General features: G+C 43.1%; 1 protein-coding gene across 1 annotated transcript in view; it reads right to left on the bottom strand.

The window, feature by feature from the left end:
* Positions 1–24,522, bottom strand: part of LRRC56 (leucine rich repeat containing 56) — a 50,401-nt gene that overhangs the window by 8,085 nt on the left and 17,794 nt on the right. Inside the window, exons 4-6 of the mRNA XM_086472340.1 lie at positions 6,650–6,746; positions 6,041–6,238; positions 1,786–1,963 (exon numbers count right to left, since the gene is read on the bottom strand). Coding sequence (XP_086328466.1) covers positions 1,786–1,963; positions 6,041–6,238; positions 6,650–6,746 — 473 coding nt within the window. The remainder of the gene's footprint in view (positions 1–1,785; positions 1,964–6,040; positions 6,239–6,649; positions 6,747–24,522) is intronic.

Genomic DNA, 24,522 nt, shown 5'->3' with positions numbered 1-24,522 from the left:
CACTGCTCTGTGCTCACCACCTGCCTCCAACTGCCCCACGGGGAGCTGGGATGTGTCCAGGGCTCTGCCGCTCCCCCTGCCTGCATGCCGAGGGGCAGAGTGAACTGCCTCCTTTTTGCTGCCCACCTGCCTGCAGGGGAACCGCTGCCGGCTGGCCACAGGCATAGTCCAAGCCCCCAGTCTGAAAACATATTGCTTAAATGCCCAGGCACCACACAGATGGTGACGGCCACCGTACCACAGCTGTTTGTCAATCAGGGCACACCATGTACCAGGAGCTACGGAAATCTGGGAATGGCAGTCATAGATTTTTCCAGTACTGCCACCAAGACAGATACTTCTCTACCACAGAAAGAAAGGCAAAACACGACTTTTTGTAATGCTACAGGGCAGGGTGGGTTATACAAAAGCTCGTGAAGGCAGACAGAGCCTTGTCCTCTCACCTGCCCATCCGCTGGCTCTCCTGGGAGCACAGCATGGCTGTGAGAGCAGCACGTGCAGCCAACAACCCATAGGAGAGCAAATTTCATTTCGGTGCTTAGATGAATAGCGTGCTTTGTAAAGTGCTGAGCATCTACCAGCTCCACAGTGGAGCAATCAGCTCTGTAATAACATGGCCATTTCCTTAAGAGCCTAGAGTTAGGGATGTCTAAATATCTTGGCCACAGTTGTTAATACAAACCCATGAAATACGCAGTGTGTGAAAAGTACCCGAGTCAACATTGCCATAGGAAAGGAAAAATATGGGGATGTCTGGACCTGACCGTAGGAGCTCGTCAGTTTAGAGCTGAAGGCAGGACTATAAGTATGGTTATACCAGGAAACAATATGAATTCACAATTTTGTGCTCCATCCCTCCTGGTCCTTAACTAGTTTTCTGAACCACAGCTCATGTTGCCAAAGCAGGAACTCCGAGGGACCAGATTTTAATGGATTTTTTCCCTACTGTAACTACTATTACAACTATTAATTTGGACCCACCAGGATTAAATAAATGACAAACGTATGTACTTACTCCAAGACAAACTAAATTTTTAATGGAGTACAGTTGGCTGGCAAACCACAAGTGGGGGCCACTACATTGCCCAGGCTAATGGGAAGCAACAGGAGCAGTTATAGGAAATACTTTGTACCATTTAATGGTACGTGGTAAAGTGCATGTTGTGTGATACGTAAAAGTATGGACATCTGAACTATAACCAAGGCTACAGGCAGGGGGACAAGAGATTTATTTTCAACCCATTTACTCTCTACTAACGAATGTAATGGACTTAATCACAGAGGCAAAGAAAATGGCACAGATCTCTTAAGAGACCACGCAATCTCAGTTGCTAGGACGTTGCTACCATTGAGGAGTGGTGACCAAATTGCCTTTCCTATTATTAAATCAGAATAGGAAATCCTGCTACATCCATTTTACATCGGATTGACTGCTACCATGGAAAGGGCTGTGAACAGCTGCTGTTGAAATGCTCCTTTCCAAGCTTTTCCTCTTCCCATCGCACAGAATGAACGCTAAGTACAGACTCTCAGCTACCTCTGGATGTGCTTGACGCTCTAGAGGCTGTTTGCATTTTTCTGATCTTGATGCCCAGCTTAGGACAGCTTTCATTTAAATCTGCACCGTGCTGAATTCCAGTTTCCTCATTTCCCAAGTGAAGACAAGGTCCATAATCCCTTCACCATAATTAAATGTTGGCTTTGAAGAGGCCAGTTTGCTCTTCATCTTTCTTTTTCACACGTTATAACCTGAAAATATGAACTCTGATAGGAAACCTGACATACCTAACCATGAAAAGTCTCCAGCTAAACCACCGTCCTTGATAGATTTCTTGATGATTAGCCAACCCTCATGCATCTTCTTTGAAGAAAGCAGAGCAGTCTGGCTTGCTGGTATTTCATCCAAATACTCCAAGTGGGGAATGAGTTTTTTAACTTCAGCTCTGTAATTATAATTTGGTTCCTGGAGAAATTGAGAAAGTGGTTACTTGAACAGTTTATTGAACAGACTGTGGACTTCCACCAGCAGCACAGCAGTGTTCAACTTGTGTAACTGCCATATACCTTCAAACGCCTTCTATGAGGCAAACCTACTCACCTCATTCAACAGAAATACACAGAGTCAGGAGTTCCATTTCACTGTGCTTTCTCCTCACGTAATTTCTACTCCAATTGATCATGAACATGTCCTGAGCAGCGCAAACACATGCTCCCCACCCAAAGGCTCCTTTGGTGTTTTCCCACAGACTTTAGCATTTGCCGTTGTTATATTATGTACCATGTACAAAAGCATAGAAGGTCCCTGATGCCCATGGAAAGCCTGGGCACCCTCAGTGTTCAGCCAGCCTCTCTCCCTGCTTTTACAATTCCCTGGTTGCTGCATCAATTCTCAGATGATAGGAAGACCTGAAAACACGTTGGGAGTGTTGCTACACCTGCTGATGGAAAACAGAGCATTTCCACAGATCGTGTTTTCAGGCACACCCATAAACCAGCTACAGCAAATGGACTGCCCTGATTTTCCAAGGCAGCCTTCAGGGGTTTGGTGTGTGATTTTATCCACTGTTATAAGCAAAGGCTTCATTCAACTACGTGTTCTTCTCCAGGAGGTCGCATGCCAACAGCGGGTGCACGGAAAGCTACAACGGACGGCACTCTGCTGCCTTCTCCGCGTGCCAGAAAAGCACCACAGCTGCTCGCAATGCACATGGACTCAGTGTGACAGCCACGGGGGGAAGCATGCGTGCAGCCCCTTCAGCATGCGTGGGGGTAGATTCAGGAGTGCCAGTGCTTGGGGACCTCTGAGCAGCAAGGCCAACCCAGAACAGTTATAACAGCACACTGCAAATTGGGCTGTCTTGGTGGATTCCAGAAGCAGAGAGACACCTTCGCATGGCACCTTCATCTTGGGGAAAACTTAGCAATACCTCAGGGCTGACTGGGTTGTGCTGCTTTGCAACGGCAATATTTTTTGTTAAAATAGTCTCAGATTAGAAAAGGCAGCAAATGGTGATGGCGGTCTCTTCTACTCAAAGAAAGTATAAAGCCAGAGTGCACTGCTAGAGGCAGAATATGAATGGACAGCGACCTACAAACCAATCGCTTCACCCAGGTAAATGTTACACTTTTCAAGGCACTGCATGCAACATTAGAAACCCCCCAAAGCCAACTCCTCATTCAACATGGAGTTGTCACAAGCCTGGCTGGCCGTGTGCTCTCTCCCTCCACACGATGCAGCTGTGAGGCTGGCGGAGGGAGCTCACCAAACAAAGCATGTGTTTGTTGCTGTTAAGAGGCAAACACTAAATTTCTCTAACTAAGCCTTTAATCTTAATTTAGAAAATGAGTCAACCCATCGCCATGCTACCCCATACCACATGTACTCTGAGCGGTGCCTGGGCTACAGCCAATTTCCAGCCATGTCCTGTTGGAGAGAAGCATCACGTTATGCTCATGTTACACGACTGCAACAGAGGCTGCAGAATTTATCATCAGGTTGTTGCTCTTGGTTTAGATAACAGGGCAAGATGAGCTCATCTGAAAATCAAATTACAGAGAGCTAACAGGCCATCTGAAGAAAGAGCAGTAAATTTAGCTGGACCATTCTGTAGATTAGAAGTAAATAAATAGGAGAGCTTTTACAGAGCTGTAGCAAGGACCAGACTACAAGAAGGAGCTTGAGGAATTAGAGGGGGCCATCAAAGTAAGGCCACATCTATTATTTTCTATATTTCAGGTGGCTTTTCTATACCCTGAAGAAATGCAAACGTCAGTTGGAACCAAGAAAGTGACAAAGCCCATGGAGAAGCTCTCGCTGGCCAAGGGCAGGGCTGGCTTTGTAACTGCCCCCGGGCTGAGCAGCTTCCCAACACGGTGACTGGGTGGGAGACTACAGTGAACTTACAGTCTGTCTCTGCTACAGCTCAGTGTAAAACACACCATCTTGCAGACTCCCTCAACAAATTCTGGCTGGCATTTGAATGCAACTGCTTGCACAGGAGACAGCAGACAGCCATTCAGCACGGAGAAGAGCAGCAGGGCACACCACCACACAGCACTCCTCTTTGAACTCCTGTGCTGTGCCCACACACAGCAACATCCCAAGGACTGATGTCCTCAGCTATACAAACCAAGGGCAATCTGACATTTCTCCGTTACATCTAAGGATTGAAGATGCCAAGTGAAAACTACACCCTCCAAAAATACCACTTTCGTTGAGTGGAAACGACAAGGGAGTAGAAAGAGACTTCTTATGCTGTTAGGACATACTGAACCATTTTCATGGTAGGAAGCTCTGATAAGGAAGTGTTAGAAGTTGTGTTTTTCTCTGTGGGACTAAAAAGAGTAAGTAGGCCTGCTTCATCCATCAGAAGCAGGCAGCGTTTCCTTACTGTAGGAATATGGTTTTCCATCTCATGACTGCATCCTCCCTAAGGGAGAAATGTTGATGGAGAAATCATTCTGGTTACAAATAGTTACAAATGTGGTCTCTGAAGTATAATTCTACCAGTTTGAAGGAGAAGGGCAAGTGTATAATATTTTCTTTTGGATTCAGAGAGGAAAGTCATGATAGCTAAAGCACTACCTTCTGTGTCTCCTTTTACTAAGGGATATGATCAAGCCAGCAATTACACCTGAAAAATGCTAATAACTCATGTATCTAAAAAGTGCCAAGATTTAAAATAGGCACATGTCTACCACACGACTGAGTTACTGATAGCACCCCAGTTTTCAAGTCTAAATCCAGGACAAATATCAAACCCAAACTTTTCTGCAAATTAATGGCAGGGGCATGACCGCTCTGAAGCACACGGTGACGTGATGGAACACGGCACAGCGCAGCCACAGCACCAGCTCCTGCTCTGCTCCAATCCCTGCTGCGTTGTCAGCTCTTTACGGTATCAGCGGGGACTGCGCCACCCTTTGTGAGCACGGCACATGACACACCTCTGCGTGTGTGCGCACAGGCCTGTGACCTTCTAAAAGACCTGGATCACAATACATTGTGTGCTGGCCATGAACTGTCATCTGATGATATGTGTTAGACATTATGTGACCAAAATGAGGAACAGCCTTATTTGACCAAGTTTTTAAAACTCTGATTTTCTTCTACTTCCCTTTTCAGTGCATGTCAAGATGTTTGTTTTTCTATCCCAGCAATGTTTCTTTTTTTTTTTTTTTTAAGCAGCGAAAAGTGAAAGAGAGTAATACAGCTCTGAGACTGTTCATGTAGAATTAGATCTCCCTTATTTCTCTTGTTGACTGCCCTGAAACCCAAAGCAGTGTATTACTGTGTTTTCATCTTTGTGACACAAAGGATCTCATGCCCTCCACAAAATACCTCCACAGAAATGATTCTACCATAAGAGGTGAATCACCGTGTTTTGTACCTTCAGCTTTTGCTGAAGGGTTGTTTGGCATTTGATTTTAACCTTTCAGAGGAAAGGACAACAAGCAGTTCCTACAATATAGCTTTTCCCAGTTACCTCAAGCACTGTTTTTCTGAGGATTCAGCTTTTGAGTGTGGTGGTCCTGGAACACTCGCTGTTCAACCAGGGAGCCTCCAAAAGAAACGTAAAAGCCCGAAGACACGTATCTAATTGAGGCATTGCAATTGGCACATCTTGTAAGAAAAACATCGGCTACTTTCTAACCCACCACAAGGTGCCTATAGGCTAGAAGAATCCATGCAGCTGGGGTCCATGCTCTCCTCAGTCTTCCTTTAAGAGGCCTGTTTGCACTGCAAGCTGGGAGAAAACAGAATGGCTGTATGGATCAGAGCAGCTGATTTCCAGTTGAATCCCATTCTGACACGTAAGAAGGAACACATTGCTAGGAAACAGTCCTGAGTCTTTACTAGCACTCCTTGTATTACTCAGTTTGTGCTCATCTTGGAGACAATATCCACGAGCAGGCAAAATGAACAGAAACAAAAGATGGGAAATGCATCCCATGTCATCACTCAGAATGACACAATAGGAAGACGCAGAAACATTTCTCATTCCCAACTCGAACTGAAAAAGCACTGCCAGGTCCTTACCTCTGCAGATTCTGCATTTGGCTTCAGACAAATAAGGTTGCCCTCCACTGTCAGACGGCTCAGCTTGCAACAAAGTCCCAGGTACTGCATCTGGCTGATGTCCTCAATATTGTTCCCTTCCAGGTCCAAAACCTCAAGGTGATCCAACCAGGTCAGCTGGCTCAGGTCAGAGATACTGTTATAGGCTATGTAGAGTTCCTCAGCAGAAGAAAGCAGAATAAAGACGTAAACCACAGGCTTGCACAAGTAACACTCAGGCTTTGCAAAATGTTTTCTAATATGGCACAGCATGAAATCAGCATGGAAGGGAACATTTTTAAAGTGTGGTTGTTGCTGCCTTAAATAAATAGGGCTAATATGGCAATGAACACGATGCTGCATGAAGCATCTTCAGGATCAGACCTGAATGACAGGATCAGACCTGAATGAAAGACCTCTACTCTTAAAAAAACCCACAGCTGTATGGTTTTTTAAACTAACACATGCCAGTCATGGCATTGAACCAAAGTGCTTTAGAAGAACAAAAAGTGAGAACGACGACTGCGAGTAAAGAGTATCAACCCAAGCCAGCTTTGAGATTGTAATTTTTCAGGACACATCTACACTTACTTTTAGAGAGCTGCAGGAAGAGATCCCATCTAAATCCAAGAGCCCACAGCAAGCCATCCACAGGACACGGAGATGGGACAATGTGGTTCCAAGATCCCTTACAAATGAAACAATTCAAGCTCTATTTGAATGGAAAGCAAACCGCTCAAACATAAACAAAATACAGCACTTTATCAAATCCCAAACCAACCAAAAGCTCATGATTCTCTACTGTAGCTGTGATATCGGACTATCTGAGCAATAAAGAACTACACAACGGGGAACTAAATACAAGGACAGTTTATCACAGGAGGTAGAGACCAGCATGGAGTTCACAGAATCACAGCAATGGCTGAGGTTGGAAGGGACCCCTGGAGGTCATCTTCTCCAATCCCCGTGCTCAAGCAGGGCCAGTTGCCCACAACCACATCCAAACAGCAAAACAGTTCTTAAACAGAGATTCCCGGAATTCAAAATTGTGGATTAGCCATCTTTTATAGTATCTATTTTTATAATATACATTATAATAAATAATACATACTTTAATGCACTGTCTAGGGAAAATTGCAGAAGATAAAAGAATATGGTCATGGGGTCCCTTCTGATCTTCGAATAATGGTAACAGTTCCCTTACTCATGTCTTCTCTTTAGAAGAACCATGGGGAAAAAGAGCAGCTTTGCCCTCTGAGAACCTCTTGCAGCTTTGACGCAGCTTTGCAGCAAAAATCCCTACAGTCACATTGCCAGCTTCAGCCAGCCAGTCCAAGAGGTCAGGAAGGAGGGCTTTTATAAATGGGGATGGACGTATGCTTGTCTCTGGGTTTTGTTGTTTCTCCACCACCTGAACATTTGGGAAGGGCCACATTAGGAGAAAGGAGACTGCATTAAGGCTGAATAAAGGATGAATGCATAGAAAAATATCCTCAGATGCCTCTCTCCTGCAATTTGCCAAATACAGGGTTGAATAGGAGTTTCTAGGGTGAAATCGGGGATTTTCACCCCTCTGTCTGTATGTTACCACATTCCCAGCCTTGCAGAAAATCTTCCAGGGACTATTTACGTTCGGCATATTTTATAAATAAAAAACCCACAGCTTCTAAGGCTTCCTTAAGGAACAGATGCCTCCCAAACGAATATTTACAGAAATTTATTATTAGATTTGCAAGCTGCGTGTCTGTAAGAAAGAAATTAAATTAAATTACAAAAGCAGAACCTACCATCAACCAAGGCAAATACACCCATAAACACAAATATGGCATTAGACATAACGTGAAGGAATTACACTGCTCATTTCAAGACCCACTCCAAGCACTGATCAGTTTTTCAAATTTCGGGCAGAATTTTCTTTTCTGTAAACCACTGGACATCGGCAAAGGAAAGCGGTCATTGTCATTTTTGTACCATTGAAACACGCATTTCTGATAGATGCTCTGTTTATAAGGCCAGCAAAACTGAAGACAATCCCAACATGATTACTTTACATACGGTATGGCAAGACATGATTACTGAATTTTATTTTTATTTTTCCTTTGTCTTGTACTTCCTAACTGAAGGTCTTCTGCCACAGAAGGAGCTTTTGGCAATATCCTTGCTCCTAATGTTTCTGTCAATACAAAGGATGCCAAACCAAAGCGATGGATTAATTCCTAAGCAGTTTGTACACAAGTCCCCGAGAAGAAACAGCTATCCCCTCTACTGCTAAAACCTCGATCACTTCATGCATTTTGAAGAAGCAGTCCCCTGCTCCTACTCAGAGGTCAAAGGGTCTCAGAGTTAAACTATATTTCCTTCTGTGTCGTGTTTTTCAGTCCCAGTCCTGGCTATGGCTAAACCCAGCGCACACAAACGGGGTCAGTCCCTGCTCGCACTGCCTGCTAAGTCACGCACAGCACGTATTCACTATGAATTATTAGCTAACGAGTCTTCAAGCATGGCGCTGCAGACACCATCAGAAGATGTTAATTTAGATGACTTCTAAAACCTACTTACCTTACTCTTCACAATTTATGCTGCCCAGCATATACTCTCAAATCCATTCCAGTTTTATTCATGAGTTGCAACTCTGCCTCTCCTACGACTAACTTTGATGCAAGTCAGGAGTAGCATGTTTAAGGTTAATAATAATCAAACTTGATTAGTATTAGTACCCCAGACAAAGGAATTAGGTTGTATATCCCATGTCTTGGGTACTTGCAAAAGGCAGAACTGCTGCATGTTTGCAGTGCAACCCTAAGTTTGATAACAGGGTCTCGTTATTAAAAAATGCTTGTACGGACACTACAGAAAAGGAAAAAAAGCATGGAAACTAAAGAGAACGGGTTTATTACGAGGCTAAAGTTTGCTGTGCTAAGCTCTCCTTTAACCCATGAAGCAAGCTACTAAGAAAGCGTGGACTTTGTTGCAGTAGGTGTTCGGCCTACTTTTGCTCTCAATACTCTAGTTCAGGAAAGGCAGCTAGTGAGCCACAGTGTCTTCACCCCTTGTCCCTCCAGAAGAGCGCTCTAGCTCTCATGGAGGGCAAACGACTGCTGTCCCTCCCTCCCTGCTACCGTCGACAGGCAACAGCGAGGAGAAGAGGCAAAAGGACTCCTTCCTCTGCCCAGCCCCAACCACAGAACTTTGCTGCAAGTTAAAATCAGAAGCAGAGTTAGAGTTCCCCTCGCTGACTCTGGGGTCACGCTAGCTGCTGCAGGAACCTCAAATTCTGGGTCACGCCGTCACATTTTGGCCCTGCTGAACTTCACTCCTGCATCCACAACGAGTCATCTCCAGTCAGAGATGTTATCACAGCAAGTACATCTGCAAATATTTTATTCGGTAACTAACAAACTCATCTTTTGGAAGCTGCGTGAATCACGCTGCAGCATCAGAGAGAACTGCCTTATTCATTACACACAGATAACTGCCCCCGAGGGCACAGCTGCTGTAAGGTGAAACGGCAACGTAACTCAAAGCAATCTGCTCCCGACAACCATGTGCACCTGTATTTCTGAGAATACTTCTGAAAGATCCTGGCTGGCGAGCAGAGAAGAGCTTGCAAGAGATGGGAGTGACTCCACTGGGACCAGCCCTACTGCATCTGGCACGTCCACCTTGGAGGGGGTCAGAGCAAAGCGAGGAGCTGGGTGAGCGCGCGTGACTGCCGTGTGCGTGCAAGTGTGCCCGCGGGCACATTTTCATTTATGTGAAGTGCAGAGGGTTAGAGCAGCCCAAATGGGGGAGACACATCTCGTGACTTTTTAACAAGAAAGGGAATTAACAGGAATCTGCACTCTGATCATAGTTTACCAGGGTAAATAATTTTAATCTAATAATAAACTCTTAATAACAATTTATCAAGGTAGTAAGAGAGAAAATCCACTATAATTATACACGTAGTGTAACAAAACACCCCCCCCCCAAGAAATAATCACTGACTGAGACTAAAATTAATGACACACATGTCAGAGACCAGAACCCTCCTGTATTAGGCATGATATAAAGGTATAGAAAATGGCAGCATCTATTAAAAAAATCAGGTAGAGAATATGACTGAGAAGTTTGACAGCTGAAACAGGAAAAAGACGAGACCCTGTAGAGAGCTGGTGGCAGTCGGTCATAGGACGCCATGCAGGAGCTCCCCAGAGATATGCAAGCAACAAAGAGCATACAGAAGGAACCAGAGGAGACTGTAGAGGAAACGCAGATCCTATTAATACACACACCAGATAATTCAATTCCAGCGGACAAGTGTCCCATCCCAGGTGACATGGAAGCCAGGAACTCTACAGAAAGGGCAAGGAATTAATAGGCAAAACAATCACATATCCTGCTCACTTCTGCTACGGTTCATGCAGGTCAGGTTTGAAGCAGAGAGACAGAGCATGGGGTGTGTACGTCCTATCTTTGGTTGAGATAAACAGAGGATTACAGCCTCGGAGGTTGCCAAACCAGCGTCCTCCAGAATAATTACTCCACACACACCCCTACGCACTTGCCTGCAGAACACACACTGAATACCAGATCATGCTTTTAGTCTTTGAAAGTGCCAACAAACCAACAGACTCCCCTAGTTTCACCTTGAAGCTAGAAACATTAATTTACAATTAATTTTTAAAAAGTAATATTAATAAACTCAAGGATTTGAAGCCTGGGTTCCAACTACCTCCAGATACTGCTGCAGGGATGGGAACTCACCAAACAGCTCTGTGTTTCTGTGAGGGTCTTGGCAACACCCTCCCCAGTTGTGCACAGCTATTTAGGATTTTTTCCCACGAAATTTGATGCTCCCATCTTGTCATCACTCCCCCAGACTGAGAGGGGGAGAGCACAGGGGCAAGGAACAGTTTGGCTTACAACACCTAATAACAAGTTTGAGAAATAACGTGTTCTTCCATTAATCCAACATCCTTGTTCTTCAGGGACTGATTCACTCCAGCCAAAATTTTACTGGACAGAGACCAGACCTAGAGAGCCAAATCCCGCTCTTGGTTTCACCACATTAAATCTTGAATAGCTCCACTGAGCATAAGCTACCCAGTAAACACAACAGTACAACCCTGAACACATTCATCAGCTTGAAAACCGTTTCTTTTGGAAGCTGGTTTCAAATCATTCACCCAGAAATAAAACACTAAATCCACTGAACTTGCAAACAGCCTCTCAAAGCACACAGGCATCTGTTGAATAAATCTTCAGTAGCAAAATATCTAAAATAGCTATTGATGCAGATATTATTTATTTTTAAAGGCTGCTGTGAAAATGAACGCACTGGTAACTGGAGAGATATAGATTTTAAAAGAGTGACCAAACTACAGTCTTGCAGAATAAAGGAAAAAAAAATAATCTTATCTCTGATCTACAGAAATCAAGTGGAATTTATCGACCCGCACTGTGATAACAATGATCCGGTCCATATGTCAGCACACAATGGTTTGGTTGTACAGATAATTCTGACATCAGAAGCAAAAACTTTTAAAGCCTGAATGTTACTTAAATCGGTAACATATGTCCTAAAAGGAAGCTTACATAATAGCTTCATTGTGCTCTCAAATAGCTGTAAAGCACTCAAAATCGTAAAACTGATTGTGTGCATGTGTTGCTCGTGCTTGATCAAATCCATGACACAGCCTCCAGTTCTGCAAGCAGCACTGAGGCCACGTCCTTATATCCCCGCAGTGTCTTTCCGCAGTCGAACAAACGTCACATGAATGCGAAGAGCTGACTTGCCTTGCAGTATTGCAGCCGTGGTTGGTTTTGTACTTCCATCTTCAAAACCGTTGGCTTGGGTCTCCTCTGTCTTGCGCCTCACACAGCCATGGCACGCAGGTTGCCTTCAGCATCCCATGCTGCTTTGCACAAGGTGTAAGGTAACAAGGATCATGTCCCATCTTTTGCTGCCAGAAGCCTGCTTTTAGGCTGAAATGCCACAGAAACATAGCACCTAATATTCTGGCCTCATTCATCTTTTGGAGCTGTGCAGCTTTTTCACAGTAAGGGTTCCTAACCCTGTCGAGACACGTTGTCGGAGACTTCAAAAACTAAGCAAAAAGAGACTTTTCTAGGCAACTCTCAACTCTTAAACACATCAGAGGAAGGCAAGTGTGTTTTAGGCTGAACAGAAAGCACACAACTATCAAAGGTCTTTTTAAATAACAACTGTGTCTATGAAATTCTGTTTTCATAACTCCCTTTTACATGCAAATGAAGAATTTCTGTAAGAACGAAAAGTTATTGTTACCAAAGGTCTTTGCAGTAGGGTGACTCTGTTGTCCCATCTTCCTGAGGCAACATTCGCGTGAGTAAGAAGCTGTTTTCCAAACGGGCTGCAGCGCTGATGCCACTGGCAATATTCCTCTCACCAAAAGGATATCACTATTTTATTCCAAGGTTGGGTGGTTTTTTGGTTGGTTGGTTGCTTTTGTTTTAAGTCTAAAGTTTGGAAAGGGGCAAAGGTCTGACATATTGCTTTTGTTACCTGTGGATCTCTGCCACACACTTCGGTGACAGCAAAATGGATCTCTGGGGAGGAAACGCAACTCCCCCGGTGCTGCCCAAGGGGTAAATCAGGGAGAGGGTTCAGGGTTTCATACTTTGTCCAGCCCATGGCTCTGCGTTCCCAGCTCCATTGTGCCGAAGTCAGAGCTAGCTGCCGCAGCTTTCACGGGCTTGTTGAAGCAAGTTGCGATTATCAAGCAGCCACGTGCTTTTGGCCAGCACTTTCTCTAAAGCAAAAGCCTGAACACAAGGGCAGGAGACTGGCTACAGCAGTCAACAACACGAATAGTTCCAGGCAGTTTGGTTGTTGCCCAGGGCTGGAGCCAGAGACCACACTGGTGGTCCTGATAGAGCACCTGAGCTCTGCCACGGACATGTCTGACCAAGGCACAAACCAGAGGCACTGCATGAAACCCTTTGTTCCACTAACACCAGTGCCAAATCTCCCCCTGCTGTCAGTGGGGCTGAGATCTCCCCCTCTGGTGCCAGCAGGCAAGGATGGCATCTGGAGACAGGAGATGACACCAGGAAGAACCTAACCCCAATGAGATATACCTCTGGGCCATTCCTGACTTATTATTTTCACTTGTCACTGTTGCTTCTCCTCACCTCACTGAAAACACTGTAGCAACCACAATATTACACTAAGTGCTATGCTACTTGCAAGCACTTTATTTTCCATGTCAGATTATACCTTATTTAAACCAAAAGTGCTTGCTGAGACCAAGAGGAGAGAGGTATTTGTAAGTGAAACTGAGTGCTGACACACGTCTCTGAAACTAGTCATAACCACGCTGAAGTTAACCCAGACACTTACTTCTGTTGAAGTTAATACACCTGAAATGCAGCTTTAGTTTCAAGTGCTCTCATTTTCAGTTGCTGTCAAAAAACCTAGAGCAGAATAATGGGCTCGATCAACATTGGTGTACTCAGAGTCAGGAACAGCAATTCCCTAATACATGAATATACAGCATGCGTGGGAAGGATAATGTCATTTTGTGTTAATTTCCTTTTGATCATTAAAACTGCTTGTCATCTTAGTTACTGGTAGCGTTTTAACACTGAAAGATCAGCTGCTTTAACTCAGCTCCCACAATTTGAAAGGAGCAGGGGTTGTCAAAGTGCAGTTCTGTGGGCCAAGACCTGCCCTTGGTCTTTTTTTTTCCACCCATGAAGCTGCGCCCCAGAGATGCTGTAGAAACAAAACACACCATCCTGCCTCACACTGGGTGCATTATATCTTCCACAAGAGCAAGTGAATTTTCAAATAGGATAAAGTTGAGACACACAGTAAATAAAACTCTCACATCCACATATCCATTGCCCCTCGACGCAGCCCCAGAGCTACTGACAGTTCCTATAGCTTTGGCAATCGTTCATTCGCATTGTTGAAAGTTTACATACTAAAAAAAAAAAAGGATAATGAAACTGTGGTTGCAGAATGAGTTATTTACATTGAAGGAATGAATCCCACAGCGCTTTAAAATTTCCTGCATGAATAACTTTTCAGTCTCCCACATGTTCTGTGCCTGTTTCACAGTATGTTCCAGGTCTGAGCTTTGGCAGAGTAAGACAGATATATTGCAACTTTGACTTAATATAGATCTCATCCTTCAAAACCAACACTTGAAACTTTCAATGCTGCAGGGTAAACAGAAGGAATATTCTCTAAAAGATCCAAATCAGCTGATAGATTCCGTGGTGTTAAGACACACACCACACAAAAAGCCCCTGAACCCCCTGTTTTCTGAGTACCAGAAAAACTGGAATTCTAGATTAATTGACCACACAGAACTAAAAAAGATTAGCTGTGAGTTGGTATTCAACTTTTGTTACAGTAATGGCTATAGAGTTTCCACTGGAAAAATATACTTGAGCTACTGCAGAAATGGGTTGGTATGCAAACCTAGAGAAATAGGTCTGAAAACCTAGAGAGAATATGTAATTTAAAGTGATCTAGTCTGACTGTACAGTGGCAGCAATGCAGGTTCTCGAGATTCTTTAGATCTGGCATGTTTGTGTGACACTAATGATTTTCTCCTGTGGCTGATGGTCATTTCTTCTTTGTACCTTTTTCTTCTTTTCTTTTTTTAATCTGTACATATTTTCAATAAGAATACAGAAGCTTGCAAGGAACAGATATGGGTGCATGTTGGGCCCGTGAATGGCTGGCAAATGCCAGTTGATTTCCTCCAAATTTCTTTTCTCTCTCAGCCCCTAATGATCACCTCAGATTTGGCATGATAGACTTGTCTCCATACGTCCCAAGTCAAGATTTCTTCTTCAAATGATAGCTTCAAGGGAGAGTTTCTCTGCTTGTACTGGCCTCCAGATGTTCATTTACAACAAGCAAACAAGATGCAGAAAAGAAGCTTGGGGGAACCTCAGAGCCCATCAACCTGACTGCTGAGGCAGATAAGACCATACAGATTTCTATACTGAGGGTGTTGTTACACGACAGAACCTCAGCATTTATTTCACAGTGCACCAATGGACACCCCAAACCTGGTGCAGTTGTGCTAACTGGATGGGTAGCAAATGCCACACCCTGTCCTTGACTTCTTTCAAACAGATTCCCACTCCAGGGGGATCTAGCAGTAGGTGTTGCAATGTGTCCTTGGACACAGAGATGAGCCCTATGGCAGAAGTGCAAACCCTCACAAGGGCTCTCAGCTGCCAGAGAGGCCACTGGTCAGCTCTGCTGATCAACGAGAGACTTCATCACATGTGAGCAGACTTGTTGTTCTAGCTCCCTAGCACCCTCCTGCCCACACAAGTCGCAAAAGGCCTGCATAAACAATGCCAGAGGAGCTCACACCAAATCCTCCCACCCATCTGGACCAGCTTTGGAGGCAATGGTAGTTGTGACCCATGAGGAACAGTTCCTTTACAGACTAATTTGCAGGAATAACTAATTGCGATGGTTCCTGTAAAGACTACTAACAGTCTCACCAAAATGGCACACAGTAAGAGAAATGCATACCATGTCAACTTCCAACGAGTCCAGGAGTCGAGATGAAACCCTTCACTGGCTATGATCTGTACTGATCTTGAGAAAAGCAATTTGATGAATTTCAGCTGGCTGGCTATTGGCTGTGAAGTAAGGGAAAATATTTCCCCAAACAGCTGCAGAAGTGTCATGTAACCCACTGCCTGCCATGTTATTCAAAAATGGGCGCTCACATCATCCATTTCAGTGGCTCTCTGTAGCTCTCCAGTGAAAACAAAGGTTTCCAAATTGACATCCCTATCAATTTTCCGTTAAGCTAACTCAAATACATGGCACAAACGGCCTAGTGCCACTGTTAAGTACAGATGGTAGGAAATGCAGTAACTGTATTTCACAAGACAGAAACATACGGATATACAGTTGTCTTTCAAACCGTTGAAGCTAACGTTTCTTCTGCACCATGAAGTGAGCTTGGGAATGCAAAAAGGAAAAAAAACCTCAGTGAAGGTGGCTACGAGTGGTCTTTAGTATTAATGAATGTATAAGGTAGAGAGACAACTCCCCCTAATTACAATGCTTTGTGAGTTTAAAAGTAAATAGCAGCTAACCCAAACTATTTAATAAGAAATAATGAGATGTCTGAAAACAAACAAAAAACCCAATCCACTGAAAAGAACCCTGCACTTTTACCTTAAAATTGTGGGAAGAATCATTGCGTATTGCAGACTAAAGCAAATTCTCAAAATACACAGAATTTGCATAGTCACGTAGATGAACCTTACAGAAGGTCCTTTTGTCAATGGTGGCTGTACTGTTTAAACACGTAAGAGTGACAAAATAAGACTCATTACACAAATAAGCACATTTTCAAATATTTTAAAATTCCTCCAGTATCATTTAGCAACCATATTTTAACGTGTTTACTTTATAAAGGATAAAATTTATGCTACTTATTCTTACTATTTCTATTAACATGTGGCAATAAAATTTTATTTTTCTTTAATTTAATAAGTTCTTATGGAACAAATGCTACGTTTAAAACTGGGTTTACCTTGGGATGCTGAGAGCAAGAACTCAAAAAAAGTGTGTGGGGCCTTAATAGGGATAATTATTATAATCATAAATAAGGGCAAGACAGACTAAATGACAATAAGCAGACTAAACCAAACCTCTCCAAGTTCTTGCCTATGGTGAGACGAAGCAGTAGAAAGTAGAGTGGTAGGACTGGGAGGCTGATGAAGTTCAAACCAGGAGATACCACAAACGGTCTTCCAAACACACAAGCCTTCATAAAACTTCTGTTACCAAAAGTGGGTGGTGGGTTTCATCATCAGACCTTTGTGTTCAGTTCTCACCTCCACAAGAAGAACATACGATGCAGCTGAAGGCAACGTGTGAAGAACGTACCTGTATTGCACCTGCTGATGGAATGACAAACTTCACCTCCTAGAACACAAAGGCATTTCTGTGTTTCTTTTTGCAGGTATTGATCCACCCCTGAGAGACCTGATGCACCTGTAAAGAGCTCAGGACAGAGGGATAAAACTTTGCCAAACAGCAAATCAGAAACAAGTCTAGAGAAAAAGAAGTGTGCCTGTATTTTAGGGGAAAAATAGCAACAGGTCCTTTGTGTGCAGTAATGCGTCTACAGAAAATAAAAACAACTAAATCATCTCCTGCTTGGAGAATATTTTATAGAAATTAGATTATGAAAACTGATCACATAATGAAATTCTATTTATTTCTTCATTGTTTATTCATATTGCTTGGCAGTTACCAAGTGATGAATACAACCACATAGCTTAATTTCCCCTTCAACCCAGCTCCCTCCCTTTTTTAAAATCAGCACTTACCTTGCATTGCAAGAGCATAATTTCCCAGTGAATATAATTATTTTCAATAAAAAACCCAAACAAGCTGCAGACAAGCAACTCTTCTGTTGCAGAGAATCAAAACAACCCACAAACCCATTAAATTAACACTAAGATTATTTTTGTACCTATTTCCATGAAGACAACCCTTCCACAGCTGGATAGCTCCATGGCAGTGGGCTAATTACTACTGCTTCCCAACCCAGTTCTTTGGGTTTTCTCAGATGACGATTATACACATTCTTCTCACCATGGACTAAAATGAATATTTAGGCATAAATTTTCATCAGCAATCCCCAACACTGACAGCTGAAACAGAGCAGCTGCAAGCCCTAATAGCCAGGCATGTAAGTACTTATTTGCTGGCAGAAATCAGCTAGTTACTACCAACAGTTTTATTTATCGTATTATAGCAGCCATCCAGAGCATGTGAGTGAGATCGTGATCCCATTAGGCAAAGCCTTGTACACAGCTCGTTCAAAAGACTATGTCTGCCCTGGAATAACATATAAAGCAAACAAATAAGACTGAAAATACAGCAAATTACTACAGCTAATCCAGGATGCTGTGGAAACAACAGCTAACCCAGGAACTGAGTTGTATTTTTGAAGTCCTGGTCCAGTGGCTCAGCCACAAAGCCTAGCCTTGCCACAGCCTCGCCTAGCCAAAGCCTAGTCAGCCACAAAGCCTCTAGTCCTTGCCGTTGCTATCTCCAGCTGGTTCAGAGTAAAGCTGCCCCTGTAATCCCAGAGACTGGGATCAGGTGGGCTGGTGGACCCCCTAAAAGGTTACTCATTCACTAAAAGCAATTTGTGGATCTTAAGTAATTGCTACTTGTAAGCAAATGGTATTTGCAAGACCAAAACCACCGATTAACACAGATTTCAGAAGTTCCCTCTGGAAATGACGAAACCTTTTATCTGTGTGTTTTCCTGACGAAAGAAAGGAAGGGAGAAATGGTGTACAGAGGGTGAGAGCCAGTGATGTGGCTTTCACTGGTGTGGATGCATGCACTGGTTTCTGCTCGCTGTCTTTAAAAGAGTGAGGGCTGGATTCTTCCCACGGGACCAAACAGTCTATGCTCAAACACCAGAGAAGGAAGGCAGGAGGCCCCTATCCTCAGACCTTCTCACAAGAAGGGAAAAGCTGAGAGGTGTCCACCACCTCTACTCTAGTCCCCTGACCTTCTGGAGCACACCGTGCTGCCAGCACATCTGCAGCTCAGGGAGCGCTTGCTGGGAGATGAGCCGCATCTCCTGGCTGGGCAACCCCAAGTGAAGCTGGACCCCAGAGAAAATCATACATGGAAAAGATTTGAGGGCTTCAGGTCAACAAGCCCAGGCTCTAGCAGAGGTATTTACTGCTCAAATAGTCAACAGAGCTCCGTTAGCGAGGTGGTGGCTGGGGCAGCAGTAAAGAGAAGCTGAACTCTCACCTCAGATGAGTGCATGGCACAAGAAAAAACATTCTGAAAGGAAAGGCCACTTTTTACCAAATATACTGAAAGTGGTGTGTCCATTCAGATGATGAGCAGAGAAAGGGCACAATTATTTATTAAATGACAGGCTTGCAGGTGTTTACTGGCAGACTTGCCGAACGCATCATCTATTATTTATTTACTTTGCTGTTTTTATGTTCACGCTGCAAGAAGTGTTGTGGTCTCTGATGATTCTCTGATGGTTTTCATGCCCTGTGTTGTACTGCAGCTTGGATCACAACACAGCAACATGATAGCAGGGCCCCTGGGGGGAAGAAACCTCCATCTGTGGAACTGTTCAGGTGACAATGAGAGCAGATTCTCTCTGCTCTAAGATGAAACGAATGCACTAGACCCTCCCCGCTCACCCTGTCATGACCAGGAGACTTTTAAACTTGTAGCTGCGATGGTAGGACCTGCCTCATAACCCTGTTCCTCACAGGTACCCTCTGTACCTGACAGCCTGAAAGATGTGGCCGGGGAGCTTCAGCTAGGGATGGCTGTGTGAAACATAGCGCTGAAGGCAAGAACCATGGGAAGACCCTGCAAGGCCATTGACTTGCTTTGACACCCTCCGTGCTGGCTGCAGAACAGAGCCTGAGCTCCAGAACCACAACGGTGCATTTGTACAGGAAACAAGTTCAGCTTCCCTTGCTGGTGAACCAGCCTGTCAAACTCCTTGATACCTAAGGCCATAAAGACATTCATACACTCTACTTTGGGCACCTGACCTGGTGAAATAAAACCAAGAAAAGATGGAAGCATTACATTACCTTCCTAGTCAAGGGAGAGCTGGGCATCTCAGAGCAGTCTGCCCAGAACAGACAAATGGTCAAAGCGATCAGATCTCCCTAGGGCCTAATGCAGACAGGCTGATTGTGCTTTACTGAAAATAATCCACTCAACTAAAAGTAGCTGTATTTCTGTCCCAAAATCATTATTTTTTATCAATAGTACAAATGTCCTTAAAACTGTCAATACTAAATAAAACCTAAGGTCAGAGCACTTTTGCCAAGGTTTGTAATATTCCCAGGGATCTGCCGGCATTAATACAGAGAAAGCTCATTAATACAGAGATTAAGATTCAACTAAAATGCTTTCCTAGCTCCTGGCAAGCACCCAAAGTCCTCAAAGAACACGTTCTTAAGATGGACTTCATAGCAACCTTCACTGCTGAAGGACTTTCAGGCTTGCTACACAAAAGAAACAACAGAAACACTTTCAAAAGAAATGAGCTTGTGTTTGAAATTAAGGGCTTTCCCCACCCAGAAAAGCAAATGTTAAAGTAAACAGTGATGCTCTGGTCAGTGAAATATGGACATGAAGAGACCCACACAGACCAAACCAGAGCAGTGGGTCTCTGACTCCATGTGCAAGTACAACCTAGAGCAAGAGCACCCTCATCCCTCATCAAACACGGTAAGCAACTACTGTAATACAAATAAATCATCTGTGGGCAAACATTTGCATCTTCAAATCAAGCTAAGTAACTGAATTGATTTCAGAAAATATTTTGCATTTTATCTATCATAAAAGCAACGCTGATCCTTGTTGCACAAAACTCATTGCATTTGCATGTAGCACCTATCTTACATGCATCAGATACAGTAAACCAGTAATTGCAAAAATTTGGGAATGACAGGCAGAAGAAAAAGCAAACTGGAGGAAAAAAAAAAAAGAGCAAGTAAAGGAATAAGTAAAAATGACAAGGAAAAAACAAATTTAGGGGAATGATGTCTCTAAATTTCTTCTGCTTGAGAGAAAATTATCCAGCAAACAGTGGGTGCCTAGACACACACTACCAGTGATACATCACATTTTGAGCTGGTCACTGTCACAGCTCAGTCTTATACAAGACCGTGTAACTTGGTCCAGATCCAGCAAAGCACTTGAACTAATGTTAAATTTTCAGCTTGCAAGCAGTTCCACTGAAGTCAAACTTCTTGTGCTGCTAAGAGGAGAGCATTTGCTTAAACTCTTTGTTGGATAATTACCAAGGAGTAATATTGCTAAGTTCAAATTCCTAGAGATCCTGACTCAGGTCTCAAAAATATTTTTAAACATTGGTTTAAAGTCCTTGCCCTAAATTAAGAAAGAATTAGTTTGGCTTTGGTTTCTTACAGTCATTAAATGATCAGCAAAATCCTTACTCAAATCACTTGTCTCACATTTTCAGTTATTTTTTCACAGTCAAGAGGGCTTGAAACTTTTCAAAAAGTGAATAAAGACATTACTGTGCAGCCAGTTTTGTCCCCAGGAGCTAGTCTTAAAAAAACTAAACAAAAAAAAAAAGGTAAATCCATCCTAAGACTCATAAAAGCACGAGAATTGTTGAATTTGAAAGTACTCTGCACCTTGCTCATCCAAACCTTCAGGACAGCTGTCTCATTTCCACTCTGCCATGATGACTTCAGTGACCCAAATGGACCAGGACTACTGTCCTCCTGTTCTGGGAGACTCTCCTGCAACAGGGCAAGAGCAACTTGAGAACTATGCTCAACGCAGACTGCAGCAAAGAAATGTTATCTTGATCTGGGTGAAGGAAATCTGCTTTCCTTTCCCTATATCCCTCATCCTTACTTTTGCCCCCACATTCTGCAGTCTCTGCATTTCATCTCACTTCAAACATAACCACCTCGCTCTGCTACAAGCAGTTGCTTAAGCAGCCCTGGGAGCAGACCAGGCTTCTGCTGGCTATCACCAGTAGAGCTGAATGGGAGGAAATGAACTTCAGCTGGTGAAACAGCTTCTGCTATAAACTTATGGGAACCAGTTCCCGAGATTCCCCTATCTGATTTTAAAGCTCTTTCATAAAGATATCTATCTAACATTTTTAAACAGATCTTTTCATTCATCCCTGAATTGAGAAGAAAATCAATCCGATAAAAAATACCCAGGCTACATGCCAAAGCAGAAGTAGTAACTCATTGGCCTTGAAATACAGTTCTCTTACTGGAAACATTAACAAAGACGAGGACCGTGTGTCATTGCAAAAAAAAAAAAAAAAAAAAAAAGCCAGTTTTTAACAGGCACTCTTCAGAACAGGCTCCAGGTTTCATCCTCAATTATCAGTTCATAAATTAGAATTTCTTAGCTGCTAGCAGATGGGTGAAAGTCACTAAACAAGGACCTCATAAAATTAATGAGATTTAGAAAATTAACAACAATCTGAACTAATTTCTTTCCACAGTACACTGGATTTTCCAGAGCCATTCCCATTTAGCAAAGGGCCAGTAGAAAACTAAAACCCAGGAACAGCCAAAAAAGAAATTCCCTTTCAACTGCCAAGATGGATTAGCTGCAAATAAACTTGGATGTATTTTCCTTACGGATTATATTAAATAGCTGATAAGGATATCCTGCACTTATATATAGCTTTTCGAAGTTCCAAGCATTCAATAGTAACACAAGCCTTAGGAGGGCTGGGGAGGGACTGTGAATTTACAACTAAAGTGGCTCAACCACATTCCCCATCAAAGGAATCAGAGCTCCTTCAGGAACCACCAGGAAAAGCCAATATCCAAACTCACCGACCGAGCGAGCCTTGCTCTCCCACAGAAAAGTGTAACACACGAGTACCTCGATGCCTCACTGCCAGAACATTCCTCCTTTGATTTCTATCCGACAGCAAATGGCAAAGCCCACCTCAGCACCCCCACAACTTAAGCTCCTATGTGAAATGCGCAGGAGTAAACATTTAAAAAAAAAAAAAAAATCAGTAACTAAAGACAGGGTCATAAGTCCTTATTTTGACACCTCCCTACATGCAGTTTACGATCAAGAGAATTCTTCCCCCATTTTCTAACTGAAAAAAGATGACTTAATTCCATTTCATCCTAAAATAATTAGGAAATTAACTCTGCAAGACAGAATGAAACAAAAACAAATTGACAAAAAGCAAGTTTACCGTCTTATTACCCACTCATGCATACACACTGACAGTCTTTTCTTCATAATGATTCACCATAATACATTTTTTTCACATAACATAGCATGAAAAGGATGTCTGCTTTTAACATCCTGAGCATATATGAAACACCATCTATCTTTTGCCTCCTTTTCTGTCCTTTACCTTCTTTTTAGTAAACTAATCAATCTTCCAGTCTGTCCTTACAAGACGTTTCCTGTTACCTGCTGCCCCTTTTCAAATTACAACCACAACGATTCTGACTTTATGGCTGAGAAAGTCTGGGGGAACTGCTTTTAGGGAGAAGGAATAACATTTTATTTCTATCATTTGCAAAAACCTCAGTTGCAAGCATTTGGTAGAACACAACCAAATAATCACTTTTTGGACAGAATTCAAACATCAGCAAGCTTGATTCAGAAATACAGATTTCTAAAGATGTTGGAGTAAGTGGCAGCAGCCTGCTGGGAGGGAAGCAGCCACGTTACATCAGCTATAGCAGACATCGCCACCGCTGCAACGGCAGCGTTGCTTTAATGGGCATTAAATTGACAGGCTGCAGACACCTAAAACCAAAGTTCAAGCACCTGGGCTGGGCTGGTGTGGGCTGTGCCCTCAGGCCATCTGTGTTTATCAACGAGAGATTGTCAAAGACGGGAATTAATAAAGGAAAGCTGCTGCTGTAGTCGACTGACCGCGCTCTGGTCTGGGTAACAGAGTCTTCATTTACCTGTTCCCCGACAATTCCCTCTAACTGGCACACGGAAAACATGCTGGTTTAGAGGAGAAGTGGATAGCTTCTCTTTGGGTTTGTGTGCCTGGGAAGCATCCCCATACTAGAGTTCATACCCAAGCCAAAACATATCTACATTGTAGCTGATCAAATCAAAACTCAACCGGAGACCAAATGTTACCTGCATCAAGGACCACCAGGATGTCAGGTCACAGAAAATGATTTGCCGAAACTTTTCAGGACAGAAGCTAAAGTCTCAGAATACAAATGGATGTGCAAAATCCTACTAAAACCGTAAGTCAAATAAACTAAACAGTTTAGTTTTCCTGAACTGCACCCTGCATTCAATACCAAGAGAACTGGTCAAAACATTGACACATTTTAAAAGAATATAGATTTTTGACCGAACAAAAAACCTCTTTTTATTTTTTTTTATTTTTAATGTAATGAAATGTCTTCTGATATTGTCAAAAATATGATGTTTTTCACCCACTGCTTACTACCCCATTGCCACAATTGAGCAATTTCATGCTTATGACAGCGGTCAGTTGCCATTACAATAATTGCAGCACTGTAGAATGACCACTTTTCCATGTTAGGGACTAGAAGGTGAACCACAAATTTAGATGGCAAATACTTCACCTCATCACCGGAACATGGGGAAACAAGACCAAAGTGTGACAACTGAAGTTCATTAGCTGCTTTAGTGACGATGTATGAGACCAAGAAGAATTTGTTGCCGTTTCCCATCAGGGAACATGTTCTCTTCGACAAGAATTAGCAAAATCACTGCTTTTTCCCCCCACAAATTTAGCAGACAGCCATACAAAGCCAGAGAGCTTTAACATACAGCTCTTTACCAATATGAACTGTACTTTTCCTTTGTGCATTAATTACCAAGGGCAATACATATATCAGCACAGGAGACAGAAGACAGCTCTGCCTCCTCATTGCAATGGTTTTCACTTCGACCTTCCCAA

Source organism: Leptosomus discolor, chromosome 12 (genome assembly GCF_034619465.1).
Source record: "Leptosomus discolor isolate bLepDis1 chromosome 12, bLepDis1.hap2, whole genome shotgun sequence".
NCBI lineage: Eukaryota > Metazoa > Chordata > Aves > Leptosomiformes > Leptosomidae > Leptosomus > Leptosomus discolor.
This window is presented reverse-complemented; position numbering and strand designations above follow the sequence as displayed.